A 22,682-nucleotide genomic window follows, 5' to 3' on the forward strand; every position below is an offset into this window, starting at 1 on the left:
TTTTATGCCAAATTCGTTATCTACTCCCGCATACTTTTCATTTGATACCCATATTGTCCTCGCCGGTCCACTTTTGATTTTGGGTGGTGTTTTTGGGGTAACGGTGAAGGGTCCGCCCCCTTCCGTTATCAATAAATTATAAAGCCTATTCCTACTTCCTGACCATATTCGTAAACTATTCCCGAATACCTTTCATTTGAGTCCCATATTGTCATGATCGTCAAATAAACCTATTTTAAGGGGTCTTGGGCCTGGGGCGGCCCCCTAGGTACTTGTACCCAACTTTTATTACGATATTCATACTCTACTCTTGAATACCTTTCATTCGAATCCCATATTGTCCTGATCAGTCCACTTTTATTTTTGGGTAGTACTTTTGGGGTAAGGGGGAGGGTCCGTCCCCCTCCCGATATCAAAAAATTATATAGCCTATGTTTCCTTTCAGACCAACCTACACAATCTGTGAAAGTTTCAAGGTAATCAGTTCAGCCGTTTTTGAGTTTATACGGAACAAACAAACTAACCGACAAACAAACAAACACAAATTGAATTTCTTATATAAGATGGGGTCCTAGATCAATATTTCGAGGTCTTACAAACGGAATGACTAGATTAGTATACACCAATCCTATGGTTGTGAGCATAAAAATATGGAAAATTTAAAATGTTGCTATTTTCGATGGTTTGCCAGATACGTATTTTTATACCCACCACCGTAGGATAGGGGGTATATTCATTAAGTCTTTATTTTTTAACCGATTTTCCTGAAATTTGAATCAGTGAGTAGCTTTAGGCCTCCCAACATAGGACACAAATATGATCCTGATCGGACTATATTTTGATATTGCTGTCATATAGACCGATCTGCCGACAAAGGGTCTGAAGTCCATAAAAGCTTTATTTTCTAACCGATTTTGCTGAAATTTGAAACAGTGAGTAGCTTTAGGCCTCTTAACATAGGCCCCAAACACGGTCCAGATCGGACATTATTTAGATATAGCTGCCATATAGACCGATCTGCCGATAAAGGAGGATCTGAAACCCATAAAAGCTTTATTTATTATCCGATTTCGCTGAAATTTGAAACAGTGAGTAGCTTTAGGCCTCCCAACATAGGACTTAAATATGGTCCAGATCGGACTTTATATGGATATAGCTGCCATATGGACCGATATGCCGATAGAGGGTCTGAAGCCCATAAAAGCTTTATTTATTACCCGATTTCGCTCAAATTTGAAACAGTGAGTAGCTTTAGGCCTCTTAACATAGGACCCAAACACGGTCCAGATCGGACTTTATGTGGATATAGCTGTCATATAGACCGATCTTACGATAAAAGGTCTGAAGCCCATAAAAGCTTTATTTTTTAACCGATTTTGCTGGAATTTGAAACAGTAAGTAGCCTAAGGCCTCCCGACATCTAACCCAAATATGGATTAGATCGGTTCATATTTCAATATAGCTACCGTAAAGACCGATCTGCCGATAAAGGGTCTGAAGCCCATAAAAGCTTTATTTATTGCCCGATTTCGCTGAAATTCGAAACAGTGAGTTGATTTGAGCCTCTTGATATCCGAGCTTTATATGGTGGAGGTCGGACCATATTGAGATATAGCTGCCATATAGACCGATCTCTCGATTTAAGGTTTTGGGTCCATAAAAATCGCATTTATTGTCCAATGTCGCCGAAATTTGGGACAGCGAGTTGTGTTAGGCCCTACAAAATATTTCTGCAAATTGTTACAGATCGGTCCAGATTTGGATATAGCTGCCATATAGATCGATCTCTCGATTTAGGGTCGTAGGCCCATAAAAGCCACATTTATTAATTGATTTTGCTTAAATTTGGAATAGTGAGTTGTGTTAGGTCCGTAGACATCCCTTTTTAATTTGGGTGAGAATGGTCCAGATTTAGATATAGCTGCCATATAGACCGATCTCTTGATTTCAGGTCTTGGACCCATAAAAGACGCATTTATTGTCCGATTTCGCCGAAATTTGTGACAGTGAGTTGTGTTAGTTCCTTCAACATCCCTCTTCAATTTGACCCAGATCGGTTCAGATTTGAATATAGCTGCCATATAGACCGATCTCTCGATTTAAAGACTTGGCCCCATAAAAGGCGTATTTATAATCCGATTTCGTTGAAATTTGACACAGTGACTTATGTTAGCCTTTTCGACATATGTGTCCTATATGGTTCAGATCGGTCTTTATTTGGATATAGCTACCAAAAAGACCTAAATTTTGTTGTACAAAATTGATCAATGAATTGTACTTAATAGACCACTCAATGTTCGTGCCGAATTTGGTCCAAATCGTGTCATATTTTTTTTTTATAAAGCTGCTATGGAGGCATAATTTATGCATTTTTCACCTGATTATGATGAAAGGTGGTTTACTTATATACCCGAGGTGGTGGGTATCCAAAGTTCGACCCGGCCGAACTTAACGCCGTTTTGCTTGTTTTTTTAAATCCTTTTGTGTCAAATATTCATACTTTCCATTCTTCATTATTTCCATGTTCTCAAAATTGCTTTTTCGGTTTTAACACAGAGTTTCAATCACATGCCGTTAATTTGGATTAATCTCCTTTTGAAAAAGTGTCATTTGACATTTTTGTGGTCACATGAAACAAAATCAACGACACGCATCACAAAAACCACAAAACAACGAAATTTCATTTCACTTCAAGCGGTCGAATCAAAGAATTTGATGATAGAGCTGTCAATTGTGGACATTCTTATTAAAGATTAAAAATTTTTAGGGCATTTCAAGTACGGCAATCTTCAAGAAAGGAAACTCAAAAAAATTTAAATAAAACCAAGCCAAAAAAAAAATTGGATTTAAGTCTTATTAACTGCTTTTGTGGCTTTTGGGGATAATTAAGTGTGGTATGTTTCTTGAGGTTTGCCAGTTTTGATGAGGACTTCAATCATGACAGCAACCCAGCTGAACCAAGAGGTGTCATTCATATTGTAAAGAGGTGCGATGGTCTTTTAATGAAACTTGCCAATCAAAGGATTTCTGGGGGTTTCTTTGAAAGTTTGCCATTTGGTTTTCTTTAGCTTCTGTTGTTGCTTTAGCAAATGTCGTTATATGTTTATCTTGTTCTTTGATGGAACTCATTAACGCTTAAAACATGGTGGTTAAGCTACTTCCACTGATCTTTGATGGTTGATATGCCAAAGGCACCGACAACACATTTCCTTGACCAACCATTGCCTGCCAAAGATATAAAACTCACCGAAACCCCAAAGAGGAGGGCAGCAGCAGGCGAGCTCCTCCACATGACACCTCAAATGTTTCCTATCACCTTTTCTCCTTGTTTTCTTTGCTAGAATGAAAAGTCTTCAAGCACCACAAAAAAAAATAAACGCTAACAAAAACAGATACGACAAAAACATGATGCTTAGCATTACTATCTGCTCCCAAAAAATCTAAGAGTTAATGAAAAAGCATCTACATAGCCTTTTTTAATCAGTGTACAAGGTAGGGTTACCATATCACCAATGAGCTCAAGAAGTCTGCATGGCAGACTAAATAATTGTACTAGCCGAACCGGACCCGCTCCGCTGCGCCTTCTTTAACTCTCTAATATCTTTTTAGGGTGGGGACACTTCGCCCTGCATGCGGATTCGTGCCATTGTATCCTTCGACGCTGAACGCGTTCGAATCCTGGCAAGAACATCGGACAAAGCGGTGTTTATCCCCTCTTTACATTTGCGAGATAAATTGCCATGCATCATTTAAAAAATTTTTCCCCAAAGATGTATCGCACTGCGGGGCGCTGTTCGGACATATCTTTAGAAGGAAAAGCGCCACCTAAATTTGAACGCAAATTTTAATGTCATATTCGTAATCCATTCCCTAATACCTTTCATTTGGTGGCGGATATGGGTGGCGTTTTTGGGGTAAGAGGGAGGGTCCGCCTCTACCCGATATCTAAAAGTTATATAGCCCATGTTTTCTTCCAGACAAACGTACATAAGACAATTTTAAGAAAATCATATAGTCACAATGTTTGTAATGGCGTTTTTGAGGGGTGGCGTGACCCCCCTATACTTCGATCTGTTTTTGTATGCCAGATTCGAAGTCTACTCCCGAATACCTTTCGTTTGAGCCCCATATTGAAATGAGTGTCCAATATGTCTGTTTGGGGGGAGTTTTGGGTTTGAGGTGGCCCTATGGGTACTTAGACTCTACATTTAATGCCATATTCGTATTCTATTCTCCAATACCTTTCATTTGATACCTATATTGTGCCGATCGGTCCACTTTTGATTTTGGGTTGTGTTTTTGGCATAAGGGGGAGGGTCCGTCCCCCTTCCGATACAGAAAAATTATATATCCTATGTTTCCTTCCAATATGCGAAAATTTCGAGAGAATTGATTCTGCCGTTTTTCAGTCTATACGGAATCCATCCCATATATCCGTGATTGGCAAATGTGCCTATTTTGTTCGTTTTTGTGGGGGTGGGGTGACCCCCTTTCCTTCGGCATGAATTTGTATGCCAGATTCGTTATCTACTCGCGCATACTTTTCATTTGATACCCATATTGTCCTTATCGATCCACTTTTAATGTTGGGTGGTGTTTTTCGCATAACGGTGGAGGGTGCTCCCCCTTCCGATATCAATAAATTATAAAGCCTATTCCTAATTCCTGACCGTATTCGTAACCCATTCCCGAATACCTTTCATTTGAGTCCCATATTGTCATGATCGTCAAATAAACCTATTTTAGGGGGTTTTGGGGCTGGGGCGGTCCCCCAGGTACTTGGACCCAACTTTTATTATGAAATACCTACTATACTCTTGAGTACCTTTCATTTGAATCCCATATTGTGCCGATCGGTCCACTTTTATTTTTGGGTAGTATTTTTGGGGTAAGGGGGAGGGTCCGCCCCCCTCCCGATATCAAAAAATTATATAGCCTATGTTTCCTTCCAGACCAACCTACACAATCTGTGAAAATTTCAAGGTAACCGATTCAGCCGTTTTTGAGTCTATACGGAACAAACAAACAAACCGACAATTATATAGTGAATGAAATCGATTTTTGGTATGTTGCAAACGTAACGTAATGTCAACATGAATATTCTGCCCAAAAATGACCAAAATATGGCAACACCTATCCCCATTATTTCAGTTATTTTATCTTTTTTTAACACCTCCTTCATTTGTTTGCGTTTGTCAGGGGTTCACTCGTGTCTGCTAAAACTCAACCGGCAAGCCCAGCAATCACTCAGAGATGACTGTTGACTCAGACTACATTCTGGCTGAGGATACACTTTGTTTAAGCATAAAGTTCATTACTTCCGTGCAATTAACTCAATATGCAGATTATCAATGATGTTGCTGTTGCTGTTGTTGTTTTAGATATAACGACTAAGCAGCCAAGTCTGATGTTGGCGTTAGACTTGATGTTGTATCTAAAAAGTTGTTGTCGTTGTTTTGGGGTACACGACAATCTTCATGTCCAGCGTCAATGTGTCCGTCCGTACGTGATGCAAATGTTACTGTGTGTGTGTATGTGTGTGTGATGTATGGACCAATGTTTAAATTCACTTAGTGCATAGCCACAGTATTCTTGTCCTCCATGGCCATGGACGTTTTCGTCATCATCATCAACATTTTATCATAGAATTTGCACAGTGTGGGAATTTGAAGAGAGATTATGGAAGAAAATTTGTATGCCCATCAGCATAGGATGCGAGATGTTCAATCCAATTGCCAGAAGGTTTGGGGATTGGAATTGGAAAATTGTAATTAATTCGGTGCAAATGTTAATACTCTACTTCCATATAATCTGGAGTACACTAATCTGCTAGGAATTTTCCGCATAAAACTTTTGCATAGACACTTCTTAACAATTCTTAGTGATATGGGTCGCAGGGGATTCCAAATGAGCCATATGGGTTCATATTTTGGTATAGCTCTCATATATACCAATTCTCAGATTTAATTTTTTCAGCTACAAAATGGCTCTATGGTCCAGCTAAGAGGCTTTTGCACCCACCACCGAAGGATGGGGGTAAGTTAATGGCACACACCCCACAGCCACCCAATTGAAGCATTGCTCCCACTCTACATCTGGTCCCCCCAATGCTCTGCGATTCTAATTGTCGGAGCACTGCAAATACCGAGCGGAGAGTTAGTTGTGGGTGGGAAACTAACTAACACTCGTGGGATTGAGGTGGTACCTCTGACAGTTGGCTCAAATATGGATGTCAAAGAGTTTTCAGTCACGCCCAAAATTGCAAAGATCGATAAATATGTACGTCTTGGAAGGCGTTTTGGGGCTGGCGCTGGCACTACGCCACTTTGTTCTTTACTCCCAAAAACCTTTCATTTTAACCCCATATTGATATATTCGGGAAATAAATCCAATTTAGGGAGTGCTTTGGGTTCAAACTCTTGGCCCCAAAACTGGACTCCTTTTCCACTCTCAAATACCTTTCATTTGAGTCCCATATTGTCGTGATGGGTCAAATAACCTATTTTAAGTGCTATAAGGAGGTTAAGCGCCACCACAATCTTATCCCAAATTGCTTTCATTGGAGTCCCATATAGTCATGATTGGCTAATATGCCCATTTGAGGTGTCCATTTGCGGGTGGGGACACCTCCCATTACATAGACTTAATTTTTTTTGCCATATTCGTAATCTACTCCCGAATTCCTTTAATTTGAGTCCCATATTTACGTAAACGTCCAATTTGTCTGTTTTATGGGAGTTTTGGGGTTAAGGCGGCCCGCTGGGTACTCACACTAAAATTGTTGGCAGCAGATTGTACGCACCGGATTGACCCCATGGAATTCTTCATCGGCAAGGGCTGCCGCCTCAGTGTGTGTGTTCGTCCTTGTTTTCGTCACGAGAGAAACACATCCAGTAGTGCCTTCTCTCCACGCTTCTGTTCCGTGCCGGGATTGAAAAGAACCCCGGACCCTGGTTCTGTTCGGTTCGCCAGAACCGCCTCTATCATGGGTCGGTGTCGGTGAGGTATAACCGGTGCATGGAGTGGATACATTTCTGATCTTGCTCTGGCCTTACGTCACTACGCACCTCCGGTTGTGACGGCCCGCTGGGTAATTCGACTAAAATTTTTGGCAGGTGGTTGTACGCACCGGATTGACCCCATGGAAACCTTCGTCGGTAAGTACCTCCGTCTCCCTGTACGTGTCCGTCATTTTTTCGTCATGGGAGAGGCACATCCCAGATAGCCGTCTCCGCACGCTGCTGATCCGTGCCGGGATTGATAAGAACCCCGGAAGGTGGTTCTGTTCGCTTTGCCAGAACCGCCTCTATCATCGGTCGGTGTCGGTGAAGTGTAACCGATGCATGGAGTGGGTACATTTCTGATCTTGCTCTGGCCTTACGTCACTACGCACCTCCGGTTGTGACGGCCCGCTGGGTAATTCGACTAAAATTTTTGGCAGGTGGTTGTGCGCACCGGATTGACCCCATGGAAACCTTCATCGGTAAGTACCGCCGCCTCCCTGTACGTGTCCGTCATTTTTTCGTCATGGGAGAGGCACATCGCAGATAGCCGTCTCCGCACGCTGCTGATCCGTGCCGGGATTGATAAGAACCCCGGACGGTGGTTCTGTTCGCTTTGCCAGAACCGCCTCTATCATCGGTCGGTGTCGGTGAAGTGTAACCGGTGCATGAAGTGAGTACATTTCCGATCATACTAAATATGATGCAAGGTGTTGGGTGAACATGTACAGCAGTGAGTCACAAGCGTGGTCGTAATCGCCTTCAGCGTCCTCGTCGTCGGACTATGTGACCTCCCGCCCTCTCCCGTGCGGCAATATATGTAACAGCAGCATCCCAGCACCAATATTGCCAGGCCAGTGCTGGGAAATGTATCATTTTTGCCATTGATGGCGAGATCGGCAAGATTGTGGATTTTATGAGTCGGAAGAACATATTGGTCGCAGTGATCCAAGAGCCAAAGCTGACCAACACCTGCAGGTTGCACAGTTGTCACGGGTACAATATGCTACGTATGGATCGCTTAAGGAATGGAGGTGGGGGATTGGCCTTCAGGATACGTGCAGTAAATATCCATCTTGCCTGCACCTGGCGCTAGTGACCCCAACATGGAGTGCATGGGGATAGCAGTCAAGTCCGGTACTGACGAGATAGAGCTGTACAACGTGTACATACCGCCGGTTGGTAGCTGTGCCCCAATTTACGGCCAAACTTACAAGCCCCATATAAGTGGTCTTCTGTCTGGCCATAATCGTCTGGTTCTATGAGACTTTTATACGCATCACGTTTCATGATATTCTACACTGGGTAACGACCAGTGGGTCATAGCTTTGGCAGAGCAGATTGGAGGCTCCACGTTTTGCACGGTGAATGAGGATGACCCCACTAGGATTACGAGGAGGTGTAGCAACTCGCCAGACTTTTCCATTGCACGTCCTGATTTCCTGAGTGAGATATCCTGGCAAGCCGTCATTTCTTTGGGATCAGACCACCGCCCCATAATTTCTCACCATCGACCGACCATCTGACTTCATCACCTCCGAGCGCCAGACGTTTATCAATCAGAAGAAGGCCGATTGGACTGGCTTCAGAGAGTACAGTAAACTGGCACCCCTTTCGGATGTGCTTGTTGCCGAGAGGAAACTCCGAGACATCATTAACGCAGCAGCCGCTCGCTTTATACCAGCCGGTCGAATACCCCAAGTGCGGCCCAAGTTCCCGGCGCAGGCAGTGGTACTCGCAGACGTGCGTGATGGGATTCGTTGTACGAATCCCACTAACCCCAGAATCAGCTAGCTGAATCGGGAAATAAACAGGGTAGTCAACGAACATAGGCCGTATTTGTGACTGCAACACTTGGAGCAGTGTAACTTGCAGTGCACCAGTTTTGGCAAACTGCGGTTTACTGTTAATTCACTCTCGAACTCCGGTCGACGGGATGACAGACACCTCAGTCAGTTTTGGCGATGTAACCGTGACTGATCCGAAGGGATGCGCCGTCAATTTATAGTGCATCCCGAGAGTGACAGGGCAAGCAGGAGAGCCATTCGTCGTGGTCTCCGATCCTAATGTGTGGTGTTTTTAAGGTAAGGGGGAGGGTGCGGCCCCCTTTTGATATCCAAAAACTATATAGTCTATGTTTCCTTCCAAACCTTGTAGTTAAAAATTTGTTCTACACTGAAAGTTTTATAAATCTCGCCGGAGCGGATGACCTCTTGTTAAGGAGTGATTTGATGTTCTCTCAAATTGGTATATGCTAACCTGTGAGGCATTTTGCAGACAACCAGCCGAAATCAGCTGGATAATAGCTGATTATAAGCTGGATACCATCTGGCTGTCTATCAACTGGCTGGATACCGGCGGACTATCAACTGGATAACAGCTGATTAGCATCGAGATAACAGCTGATGATCAGCTGATTACCATCGGGATAACAATCGAATGATTTCATGTTCTTCTAATGGTATATACTAACCTGTAAGCCCGGTTGCAGACCACTAGCCGATATCAGCTGGATACCAGTTGATTGTTTATCAGCTGACTGACTGTCAGCTTGATAATAGCTGTGTGACTATAAGCTGGATACCTGGTGCCTAGCATCAGGATAACAGCTGATAATCAACTGGATAACAGCTGACGATACGCTTATTACCATTGGGATAACAGCTGACAATCAGCTGATTACCATCTGGATAGCAGCTAATAATCATGTCAATAACAGCTGATAATCAACTAGATTCCAGTTGGCTATCAGCTGAATACCAGCATATTAGCTGATTATCATTTGGACTATCACCTAGTTACAAGCCAATTATACGAGATGGATACGAGCGTAATCAGCAGACTATCAACTGACTATTCGCAGACTTTTCAGATGACTTCAAGATGATTATCAGACTCTAGCTGGCTATCAGCTGAATGCCAGGATATTATCATCTGCATACGAGCTGATTATTATCTGGACTATCATTTGGTTACAAACCAATTATTCGGTATGGATACGAGCTGATTATTAGGTTACTAGTTGATTATCAGATGGATACCAGCTAACTGTCAGCTGATTATCAGCTGACTATCAGGTAACTGTCAGTTGCCAAGTAGCTGAAAATCAGCAGACTATCAAGTGAAGATCAGCAGACTATCAACTGACTATTTGCAGGCTTTTCAGATGACTGCAAGACTGAATACCATCTGGATAACAGCTGATAATCATCTCAATAACAGCTGGTTATCAGCTAGATTCCGGTTGGCTATCATCTAAATACCAGCATATTATCACCTACATACGAGCTGATTATCATTTGGACTATCATCTGGCTACAAGCTAATTGTACGAGATTGATACGAGCTAATCATTAGGACTCCAGCTGACTCACACTATCCGCTGGCTCTCAGCTGACCAACGCCAAATCAAAAAATCTCGGAAATAATTCTGGAACTTTTGAACGGATAAAGATATATACACGAAACTTAATATAGTCAATATTGAGGTGTTTTGCAATAAGTATGCAAATACTCTAGTGGATCCAGAGGCTGATGTATGGGGCTTAAAATTTCATCACCTCATATAAACCGATCTCCCCATTTGAATTTTTGAGCCCTTACAAGCTGCAATATTTGTCCGATTTGGCTGAAATATAGCATATTGGGTTCTGTTATGACTTTCAGCAATTGCGCCTAGTAGGGTCTAAATCTGTCTATAACCTGATATAGCTCCCAGATATACCGATCTCCCGATTTGACTTCTTCAGCCCTTACAAGGGGCGATTTTTATCCGATTTGGCTGAAATTTTACATAAAGTGTTCTGCTATGACTTACAACAACTGTGCCATGTACGGTCCAAATCGGTCTATAACAAGATATAGCTCCCATAGTTTAGTAGAATCCATGGTCATGGGTTCCCAAGAATTGGCCCGGCCGAACTTAGCAAACTTTTACTGGTTTTCCCATAGGTAGGTTAAGTTCGAAGATTGGGTTTATCGGACTATATCTTGATATTACCCCCGATAGGCCGATTTGTCGATTTAAGGCTCAAGTCCACATTTATTATCCGATTTCGCTGAAATGTGGACCATGAGTTGTGATAGGCCTACCTAGTCGGGTTCAAATGGGACCATGCTTCCCTATAGCTGCTATGGGTTCATAAATGATGCTTTTCCACCGTGGTTCATACATATATATCCGATACCCGCCCTATCCAAAGTTCGGCCCCCGGCGGAACTTTATGCCTTTTTTTTTGCTTTTCTCCCCCACTGTGTTCTTTCCGCCATGAATTGAAGGTGGATGGACATGACGAGTTTACTCCAACCCATATAGCGATTGTTATGGCTCTCTAGATTAGAGCAAAGCTATAGTGGAATATATTTTCTGATGGTAATGAGCGAGAACGTAGTCTTTGGCTTAAACATGACATACGCGTTCACATCTTTATGTAAATGTGTTGAGAAATTTTTGCGATAAGTTTTAACATTTTGACCACTAAAGAGTAATTCCAGCAACATTTCTTGTTAATTTAAATTGATGTTTACAAACTTCGCCAGGCCATGTGTATAGTGCATAGTCCAATGCCAACCGCCAATGACTAAGACCACAGAAAAACTGTTATCATCATCTATGGTGTGGCCATACTGAAAGTGGTATGGCAGAAGCAGAGAAACTATCAAGGAAATACTTGCAGTAATTGTTATTGAGAACTTCTTTGCCCAGAAAACGTTTTTGTTAGAAAAACTTAGTGGAGTGGTTAGTCTGAGATCCTGAAAGCCATAGTAAGTTGTTTTTGTAGCAAGGAAAAGAGATGAAACATCTTTTTTCCACCAATAAAATAAAAATTAATGGACGAAATTTGTAGCATATCCAAGATTGTAAATGACATTCGACATTTATAATAAAGAATCAAACGTCACACAGTGTTGCCAAATCGAAAAATCTTGGAAATAATTCGAGAACTTTCGAACGGATAGAGATACGTACACCAAACTCAACATAATGTTGAGGGGTTTACGTATAGGTATGCATATATGGGGACCCCAGTTGGTCCAGAGACTGATCCATGAGAGTTGGTCACCTCGAGCATGTAAAATTTTGAATTGATCGTCTCGATATTCTGAGTCGATCTAGCCATGTTTGTCCGTTCGTCCGTCTGTCTAAATCACGTTAGCAGTCGACTGTCACGTTAGCAGTCGAACTCCCAAAGATAACTTCATGAAATTTTGCAGATACACTTAATATTGATGTAGGTCGTTGGGGATGGGCAAATGGGCCATATCGGTTCAGGTTTGGATATAGCTCCCATATAAACCGATCTTCAGATTCGACTTCTTGTGCCCTTACAAGCCGAAATTTAAGTTCGAACGGGCCGAATCTTTTGTTCGCTTTAGTATGGATAGCATTTGCAAATTCTTTGACCGATATCTCTTTATAGGCAAACAAACGATAAGAATTACTATAGCGTTGAAGCTATATCAGATTATGGACCGATTGGGACCGTACTTGGTTTGGACGTTGAAGACCATAGTGAAAGTCATTGCTAAAATTTTCAGCCAAATCGGATAAGAATGGCGCCATATAAGGGCTCAAGAACTATAACCGGGTGGTCGGTTTATATGGGAGCAATAACAGACTCGAACCGTACTAGGCACTTATATCATAGAAAACGTCACTGTTTAAAATTTCAGACAAATCGGAAAAGAAATACGTCCTATAGTCGCTCAAGAAGTCAATATCCGAGATCAGTTTATAGGATGTTCGTGAAGATAAAGTTAACGTTAACTAGCAGAGACACAAACCCATTATATTAGCAGCACACTGTTACGAGCTTAGCAGAGCTATGCTAACAATTTAACAGAAAAGATCTGAAACATAAAATCAAGAAAAATAATGAAAAAATTTAAAAGAAACGACAAACGAAGTTAAAGTTAGAATTAACAGAATGGCCCACTGTGCAAACAAAGCACTTCATGTACAGCTTCAGTTTAATCGGACAATAATTGCGCCCTCTAGAGGCTCCAGAAGTCAAGCTCCGTGATGGGTTTATATGGGAGCTATATCAGGTTATGCACGACTTATAACCATATTTGGCATAGTTGTTGGAAGTCAAAGCAAAACACTTGATGCTAAATTTCACCCAAATCGGACAACGATTGCGCCCTCCAGATGCTCACGAAATCAAGACCCAAGATCGGTTAATATGGCAGCTATATCAGATTATGTATCAATTTTCACTATACGATTTTGGCTAGTTGCTAAAAGTCAAAACCAAAAACTTCTTGCAAAATTGTAGCCAAATCGGATAATATTGGGTTGCCCAAAAAGTGATTGCGGATTTTTTAAAAAAAAAGTAAATGCATTTTTAATAAAACTTAGAATGAACTTTAATCAAATATACTTTTTTACACTTTTTTTCTAAAGCAAGCTATCAGTAACAGCTGATAACTAACAGAAGAAAAAATGCAATTACAGAGTCACAAGCTGTGAAAAAATTTGTCAACGCCGACTATATGAAAAATCCGCAATTACTTTTTGGGCAACCCAATAATTGCGCCCTCTAGGATCTCAAGACATTAAGATCCCATATCGGTTTATCCCGATTTGACTTCTTGAGGCCCTGGAAGCGGCAATTGTTGTCCGATTTTGGCTGAAATTTTGCATGAGGTGTACTGTTATGACTTTCAACAACTGTGACTAGTATGATCCGAATTGGTCTATAATCTGATATATTAGTTCCGATATAAACCGATCTCCCGATTTGACTTCTGGGGCCCATGGAAGCCGCATTTTTCAACCGATTTTGCTGAAATTCTGTGTGTGGTGTTCTGTTATGATTTCCAACAACTGTGCCAAGTACGATCCGAATCGGTCTATAACCAAATATAGCTTCCATATAAACTGATCTCCCGATTTGACTTCTTGAGCCCTTACAAGCCGCAATTTATGTCTGATTTGGCTGAAATTTTGCATGAGGTGCTCTGTTACGACTTCCAATAACTGTGCCAAATCATTTGATAGCCTGATATTGGTCCCTTGTAACCGGTCTCTCTATTTTCCTTTTACGATCCCTAGAACCTTTAATTTTTGCTGGTATGTAGAATAAAATTATGCCCTTACACCTTATTTTGTATAAATTTTTACCAGATTCCATGGTGGTGGGTTCCCAAGATTAGGCCCGGCCGAACTTGGCAAGCTTTTACTTGCTCATTCTTTGTCTCAATGGATACGTAAATCAGCAGAATTGTCGATTTTGGTGGGCAGATCAGCCAGAATTATTGCAAGAGCTACCAAGTCACATTTTGCTGCGGTTTATATGTTGGTTGCATCATTGGGCCGTACTTCTTCAAAAGGTGATGCAAATCGTTACGTATCTGTAAGTGATGAGCGCTACGGTGAGATGATATCCAACTTTTTTTGTCCAAAATGCGAAAGCTTGACTTGCATGACATGTGGTTTTAACAAGACGGCGCCACATGCCACACAGCACGGGTAACAATGGTCTTATTGAGAGGCGAGTTCGGGGAACATTTTATTTCACACGTTCGGGACCGGTCATTTGACCGCCTAGATCGTGCGAGCTAGGTGAAAGCTCATGTGTATAAAGACAAGCTCGCTTCAACTGACGCATTGGAAGACAACATTGAAGCATTATATGGACCGTACTTCCGATTCTAATAAAGATTTCATGCACCACCGAAGGATGGTGGGTATAAAAATTCCGAGTGCAACTTATCGAAATATCAATTTCCGACTTTATAAGGGATATATGTTCTTGATCACCGTGAAAATCTAAGACGATCTAGCCATGTCCGTCCATCTGTCTGTTGAAATCACGCAACAGTCTTAAAAAATGCAGATATTGAGCTGATAGTTTGCACATATGATGGGTTATATCGGACAATATCTTGACATAGCCCCCATATAGACTGATCCGCCGACTTAGGGTTTTAGACCCATAAAATCCACATTTATTATCCGATTTTGCCGAAATTTGGGCCATTGAGTTGTTTAAGGTCAGTCTTCTTCAATTTGGCCCATATCGGTGCAGATTTGCATATAGCTGCCATATAGACCGATCTCTCGATTTCAAGTTTTGGGCCCACAAAAAGCGCATTTATTGTCCGATTTAGCCAAAATTTGGGACGGTGGGTTTTGTTAGACCACTCATTATCTTTATTTAATTTGGCCTAGATCGGTCCAGATTTAGATATAGTTGCCATATAGACCGAACCCTCGATTTAAGGTTATGGGCCCATACAAGCCGTTGTTATTCTCCGATTTCGCCGAAATTTTTGATAGCGGGTTGCGTAAGGCCAGTCAACATTCTTCTTGAATTTGGCCCATATCGGTTCAGATTTAGATATAGTTGCCATATAGACCGATTTCTTGATTTAAGGTCTTGGGCCCATAAAAGGCTCATTTATTGTCCGATTTTTCCAAAGTTTGGGATGGTGGGTTGTGTTTGGCCACTCAACATCTTTATGTATTTTGGCCTAGATCGGTCCAGATTTGGATATAGCTGGCCATATAGACCGATCTCTCGATTTAAGTTTTTGGGCCCATAAAAGACGTAGTTATTGTCCGATTTTGCCGAAATTTTTGATAGTGAGTTGTGTAAGGCCAGTCGACATTCTTCTTGAATTTGACCTATATCGGTTCAGATTTGCATATAGTTGCCATATAGACCGATCTCTTGATTTAAGGTCTTGGGCCCATAAAAGGCTCATTTATTGTCCGATTTTGCCACAATATGGGATGGTGGGTTGTGTTAGGCCACTCGACATCTTTATATAATTTGGCCTAGATCGGTCCAGATTTAGATATAGCTGTCATATAGACCGATCTCTCGATTTAAGGTTTTGGGCCGATAAAAGATGTAGTTATTGTCCGATTTCGCCGAAATTTTTGATAGTGAGTTGTGTAAAGCCAGTCAACATTCTTCTTGAATTTGGCCCATATCGGTTCAGATTTGCATATAGCTGCCATATAGACCGATCTCTTGATTTAAGGTCTTGGGCCTATAAAAGGCTCATTTATTGTCCGATTTTGCCAAAATTTGGGATGGTGGGTTGTGTTAGGCCACTCGACATCTTTATATAATTTGGCCTAGATCGGTCCAGATTTAGATATAGTTGCCATATAGACCGAACCCTCGATTTAAGGTTTTGGGCCCATAAAAGACGTAGTTATTGTCTGATTTCGCCGAAATTTTTAATAGTGAGTAGTGTAAGGCCAGTCAACATTCTTCTTGAATTTGTCCCATATCGGTTCAGATTTGCATATAGCTGCCATACAGACCGATCTCTTGATTTAAGGTCTTGGGCCCATAAAAGGCTCATTTACTGTCCGATTTAGCCAAAATTTGGAATGGTGGGCTGTGTTAGACTACTCGACATGCTTCTTTATTTTTGGCCCAGATTGGTCCAGTTTTAGATATAGCTGCCATATAGAGCGATCTCTCGATTTAAGGTCTTGGGCTCATAAATAGCGCAATTATTGTTCGATTTCGTGGTATAGTTTGTACAAGGTTATCGACCTTGGGGACATAACTAATGAGCTGGGATGTTCTAGGGATCGTCATTTTCCACATCGCCCGAAAAAACACATACATTCTCTATACTCCAAATGCCTTAGGTATGTCCCCATCGGTTTAATAGTAACACTTTGTTTTTTGCTTGTAACCGATAATGAAAAGTTTTGCTGGGTTATATTTGTAGCCATTCATTTAAATTAATGCTCACAATCAGTTAATGAAACATTTTGAAAACTAAAGAAAAGATTGCTTGACTTTAGTTGACGGAGTCATTGCTTTGTCTTCGTTTTTTTTTCGCATACTTGGTGTCTGTCAGTGTCCTTCGGGTACAAACATTTACACACGTTCCAAATGCTCGATAACATTCGCTCTCATATGGAGAATGACGATATGAAAACAGAACCACCAGTCATGACATGGATATTGTCATCGGCCAACGTCACCGCCATCACCATCTCATCTGCCTTCCATCCATTCATGACCGTTTTTCTGATGAAACATTTCAGTGGGGATATTTGGTCCCCCTCTTTTGGGCTGCGTTAAGGTTTTTTGGTCCTTAAAATTGAATTAATTAACATAAATTAAGTCAGTTTGTGGGTAATCTTTAAGTTTTCCATCTTTCCATTTTGCTTCAAGTATTCCCTCAAACATTGTCTTTGCAAGATTTCTTGCAGTTTAATAGTCTGTAAACATGATCTTTCAAGTGTCATGTCTACGCTGTTTTAGTACTCGACCAGGCAATTTTTGCAAGCTCCTTTCATTTTGGAATATTTATCAATTCCTTTTTCACGAGTGGCATAAGTGGTGCAATCGCAGTGGGTATTTTTGTTTTCGTATTGGAACCGGTAGGTCATTATTTTGAAATTATGCAAATCAAGTAGCCTTGTGTCCCCTGGCATCGTTTAAAGTCACCAACTGACTTTAAAAGCATCCCAACTTGTTAAACGTATTTAGCTGTGCATAAATGCCAAAATGTTGAGAGTATGGCCTTGCCTTGAACATTTTATCACATTTAGTAGAAAAATTAAAGTCTCGGAATTTAATTTTTACAAATATTTTCTATAAAATCACTACTTTAAAAAAATTGTTCTATCGAAATATTATTTCGAAAAAATTTGATGATAATCCAAAAAAAAATTGCCATAAAATTGGTAGCGATAGCAATTCTGTGTGAATACTGTTTTCTCTTTCTTGAAGCGCAATGGCTTATTGCGCTGAATTCAGCTTTACTTTTAGTTGTTGTGGTTGTAGCAGTGTATTGTACACAGCCCTTGCCGATGAAGAACTTCAATCCGGTACATACAACCGGCTGCCATGAGATTGCTTACTTTTTATAATTCTGTAAGGGAAGAAATAATATTTCTCACGCCTTGGATTATTCGGATGCAAAAAATGAGAGTGCTGAAACTAGCGCATTTTCGGTGCTATAGCGTAAGCAGGTGCTTCTTTTTCCGCATGCATAGTTTCACTCCTTTATGGGAACGTTGTTTTTGTGTTTTTACTCGATATTTAACGAACGACAGAACATTTAACAATTTTAAACGAACCTGGGGATGGGCTATGACTTCGGTCAAGAGGAGGGACCACTGCAGTTTTTTATACCCATCACCGAAGGATGGGGGTATATTCATTTTGTCATTCCGTTTGCAACACATCGAAATATTCATTTCCGGCCCTATTCTTTATATATAAAATTCAATTTGTGTTTGTTTGTTTGTTGCGGATAGACACAGAAACGGCTGAAACGATTACCTTGAAATTTACACAGATTGTGTATGTTGGCCTGGAAGCTAACATAGGCCATATAATTTTTTGATATCGGAAAGGGGACGGACCCTCCCCCTTACCCCAAAAGTATTACCCAAAAATAAAAGTGGACTGATCGGGACATTATGGGATTCAAATGATAGGTATTCAAGAGTAGAATACGTATTTCATAATAAAAGTTGGGTCCAAGTTCCCGGGGGGCCGCCCCAGCCCAAAACCCCTTAAAATAGGTTTATTTGACGATCATGACAATATGGGACTCAAATTAAAGGTATTGGGGAGTAGATTACGAACATGGTCAGGAATTAGGAATAGGCTTTATAATTTGTTGATAACGGAAGGGGGCGGACCCTCCACCATTAACCCAAAAACACCACCCAAAATCAAAAGTGGACCGATAAGGACAATATGGGCATCAAATGAAAAGTATGCGGGAGTATATAACGAATCTGGCATACAAACTTATGTGGAGGTATAGTGGGTCACCCCCACAAAAACGCTCAAAATGGGCACTTTAGCCAATCACGGGTATATGGGACTCGGTTTGTTTGTTCCGTATGACTGAAAAACGGCAGAACCGATTTTCTCGAAATTTTTGAATATTGGAAGGAAACATAGGCTATATAATCTTTCGGTATCGGAAGGGGGACGGACCCTCCCCCTTATGCCAAAAACACAACCCAAAATCAAAAGTGCACCGATCGGGATAATATAGGTATCAAATGAAAGGTATTGGAGAGTAGAATACGAATATGACATTAAAATTTGAGTCTAAGTACTCATCGGGCCTCCCCAAACCCAAACCTCCCCCAAACAGGCATATTGAACGCTCATTTCAATATGGGGCTCAACTGAAAGGTATTCGGGAGTAGATTTTGAATCTGGCATACAAAATCAGTTTGAAGTATAGGGGTTCACGCCACCCCTCAAAAACGCCATTAGACCCATTATGACTAAATGATACTTGGCTGAACCGATTTTCTTGAAGTTTTCATAGATTGTGTACAGTTGTCTGGAAGGAAACATGGGCTATATAATTTTCAGTTATGAGGTAGAGGCGGACCCTCCCCCTCGCCCCAAAAACGCCACCTTTATCCCAAAGTGGTTCGATGGGCACAATAAGGCTATCAAATAAAAGGAATTGGAGACCAGAAAACGAATATGGTATTAAAATTTTGGTCCAAGTACCCCAGCGGGACGGGATGGTTTCGAATATTGTAGAGGAGATGGCCATAGCCGTGTCGGTGCCAAGACGGGAGTCAGCTGATGGTTGCCGGATCGCTAAAGCGATCTGGCCTGTCATCGACTAAAGGAAGACTAAGGAGTTAGTGGTGATCGATAAGAGATAGCTGAGCACATTGACTGACTGACCTCGCGTTTCACCCCCTCGCTATTTTTCTCCATTCTTCCTGTTTCGTTTATTAGTGTATAACTTGAGGATATGATCCGAGGACTCGCATCTTGTTTCTCTTCTATGCTAGGCGGTACACATGCTATGTCAGCATCAGGGATTGGTTCTGCGGTTTCGTTTTCGACTACTGGTCGACGTACTGTCGACTACTACTTTCCATCGGACAAAACTTGCGGCTTGCAGGGGCTCAGGGAATCAAATCGGAAGATTTGTATGTATGTATCGGACAATAAATGCGACTTTTATGGGTCCAAAGCCTTAAATAGAAGATCGGTCTATATGACAGCTATATCCAAATTGCATATGGATGTCGAAGGGCCTAACACAACTCACCGTCTCATATTTTGACAAAATCGGACAATAAATACGCTTTTTATGGGCCCAAGACCTTAAATATTGAGATCGGTCTATATGGCAGCTATATCCAAATCTGGACCGACCGATGGACCGAAGGATCTTGAGGGGCCTAACACAACTCACTGTCCCAAATTTCAGCCAAATCGGTTAATAAATGTTGTTTTACTGGTCCTAAGACCTTAAATCGGCGGATCGGTCTATATGGGGGCTATATGAAGATATAGTCCGATATGGCTCACCTTCGAACTTAACTGTTCTATGAGCAAAACAAGAATCTGTTCAAAGTTCCAGCTCAGCATCTCTATTTTTAAAGATTGTAGCATGATTTCAACAGACAGACGGACGGACGGACGGACGAACGGACGAACGGACATCTCTAGATCGTCTTAGTTTTTTACGACGATCTTTATAGGGTAGGAAATGGATATTTCGATGTGTTGTAAACGGAATGACAAAATGAATATAACCCCATCCTTCGGTGGTGGGTATAAAAAACAACATTCAAACCTTGCAGTTGAAAATTTTGTCATTTCGAAACTATCAACAATACTCACAATAAATGAATAGCATTATAATACCATTTATGGAATTTGAATTACAAGAATTGGTTAAAATTGCCTTGGGTGGTCCAGAACTAACAAATGTCAGCACTGCCGTATTGCACAGCCTCCTTGAGATTCTGCTTAAAAAGCTCAATTGCCAGAATGAAACGGTTAGCTTGGGCACATATGAATCGAAAATGTTACAAAAACTTTTGGAAAAATCCAAGACTTCACCTCTAGCCTTCAATGATGAGTCTGTGGAGTGTATAGAAGAAAAATTGAAAAGTTTACACAGACTGCAAGAAACTGTCAATGATATGGACAAGAAATTAGCCTGTCATTTGGAACATGCCAAATGGAGAAATAACTTTCAAGAGACACAATTGGATTGGGAAAACTGGGAGCACTTTGGCTCCGAAGACCTATGTACCTTGTGTGATGCTGATAATGATATAGCCTGCAAATTGCTTAAGAATACTGATTTTCTAAAGAAACTTTTGCGTCGCATCGCAGCACCCATGGTGGATAGAGTATTTCTGTTAGAGGACAAACTTCAAAGCTTGCAGGAGGAATTCAACAAATTTACTACCAGAGCCCAAGAGGAATATCTCAAAATTCAACTGCTGGAGACCTGCATTTATGAAATTGAGTTGTTGCGCAAAAAACTCAATGAAAATCAAACTCAATTCATTTGCACCATCGAAGAGGTGCAGGATATGTTGGATGCCAAATTGGATAAAATCCATACGCCTGACCTCAAGAAATACATAAAGGATAATTTCCAACGTATTTTTCAAAATTTACAAGAATTGAAAGATAAAGAAGACTGTCCCCGGGCGGCTGGCATTATAATGCAAGGGGTACGTTGTATGTCTTGCGGCAGCACCAATGTCTGCGGCAATGTGGGAGCACATGCTGTGGCCATGTTATCCGATGTCAAAGCTAGGCAAACGTTACCAAAACATTGTGGAAAGGAGTTGCCAGTTACGGCTTCAAAGGAGTTGAAGACCAGGATTAAATCTGTGGCTTTAGGAGATAACCGGAGAAAGCCAACAGTTGAAACTATTAACTCTGAGAATAGAAGCTGTACTAAAGTTGGGGAAAATTTGGAGTTAATGGAAGGTCTGGATGGAAATCTTTATCGCAAGGGTTAAAAACTTGTATTGGGTGATTGAAGCATATCAACAAATTTGGAATTGAACATTTTTTTATTTAGACAATTTTTTTCAAAAACAAAAAAATTAAATTTTGATATGAATATCAGACCATCCCATCCTATAACAAAGACTTTTTTTTTGAAATAGAGAGACGCATACCCTCCATTCTGCTTTTGGAGTGAAAATCGGGCGATATATATATATGAGACCTATATCTAAATCTGAACCGATTTCCATGAAATTTACCAGTAATGTCGAGAGTCATAAGAATCTGCTTCCTGCCAAATTTCGAGAGAATCAGTTAACAAATGACCATTTTATTGCTATATTACTGCAAATCTGACGAACATATATATGGGAGCTATATCCAAATCTGAACCGACTTTTATGAAATTTACCAGTAATGTCGAAAATCATAAGAAACTCCTTCCGGCCAAATTTCCAGAGAATCGGTTAACAGATGATCATTTTATTGTTGTATTACTGCAAATCGGACGAACATATATATGAGAGCTATATCCAAATGTTAACCGATTTCTATGAAATTTACCAGTAACATCGAGAGTAGTAAGGAAATCCTTCCTGCCAGATTTCCAGAGAATCGGTTAACAACTGACCATTTTATGGCATTATTACTCCAAATCGGACGAACATATATATGGAAGCTATATCCAAAACTGAACCGATTTCTTTGAAATTTACCAGTAATATCGAGAGTCATAAGAAAATCCTTCTTGGCAAATTTCCAGAGAATCGGTTAACAGATGATCATTTTATATCTGTATTACTGCAAAACGGACGAACATATATATGGAAGCTATATCCAAAAATGAACCGTGTAATAAATGATTATTTAGAGGAGTATTATTATTTATTAATCTGGTTCAAATAAGATAATAATCAGTATTTGTCCTCAGATTATTACCAGC

The 22,682-nt window shown here is 40.8% G+C and overlaps 1 protein-coding gene across 1 annotated transcript; it reads left to right on the forward strand.

Annotated features, from left to right (window-relative positions):
- The first annotated feature begins 20,605 nt into the window (after positions 1-20,605).
- LOC106090294 (uncharacterized) lies at positions 20,606-21,881 on the forward strand. Its single transcript, XM_013256442.2, has one exon. The coding sequence runs from the start codon at positions 20,614-20,616 to the stop codon at positions 21,748-21,750; it is 1,137 nt and encodes a 378-aa protein (XP_013111896.2). The 5' UTR covers positions 20,606-20,613; the 3' UTR covers positions 21,751-21,881.
- Positions 21,882-22,682: the final 801 nt, after the last annotated feature.

Source organism: Stomoxys calcitrans, chromosome 1 (assembly GCF_963082655.1).
Source record: "Stomoxys calcitrans chromosome 1, idStoCalc2.1, whole genome shotgun sequence".
NCBI classification, from domain to species: Eukaryota; Metazoa; Arthropoda; class Insecta; order Diptera; family Muscidae; genus Stomoxys; species Stomoxys calcitrans.

Coding starts and splice junctions, on each gene's coding strand:
- LOC106090294 (XM_013256442.2), top strand. CDS start 20,614: ATGAATAGCATTATAATACCATTTATGGAATTTGAATTACAAGAATTG.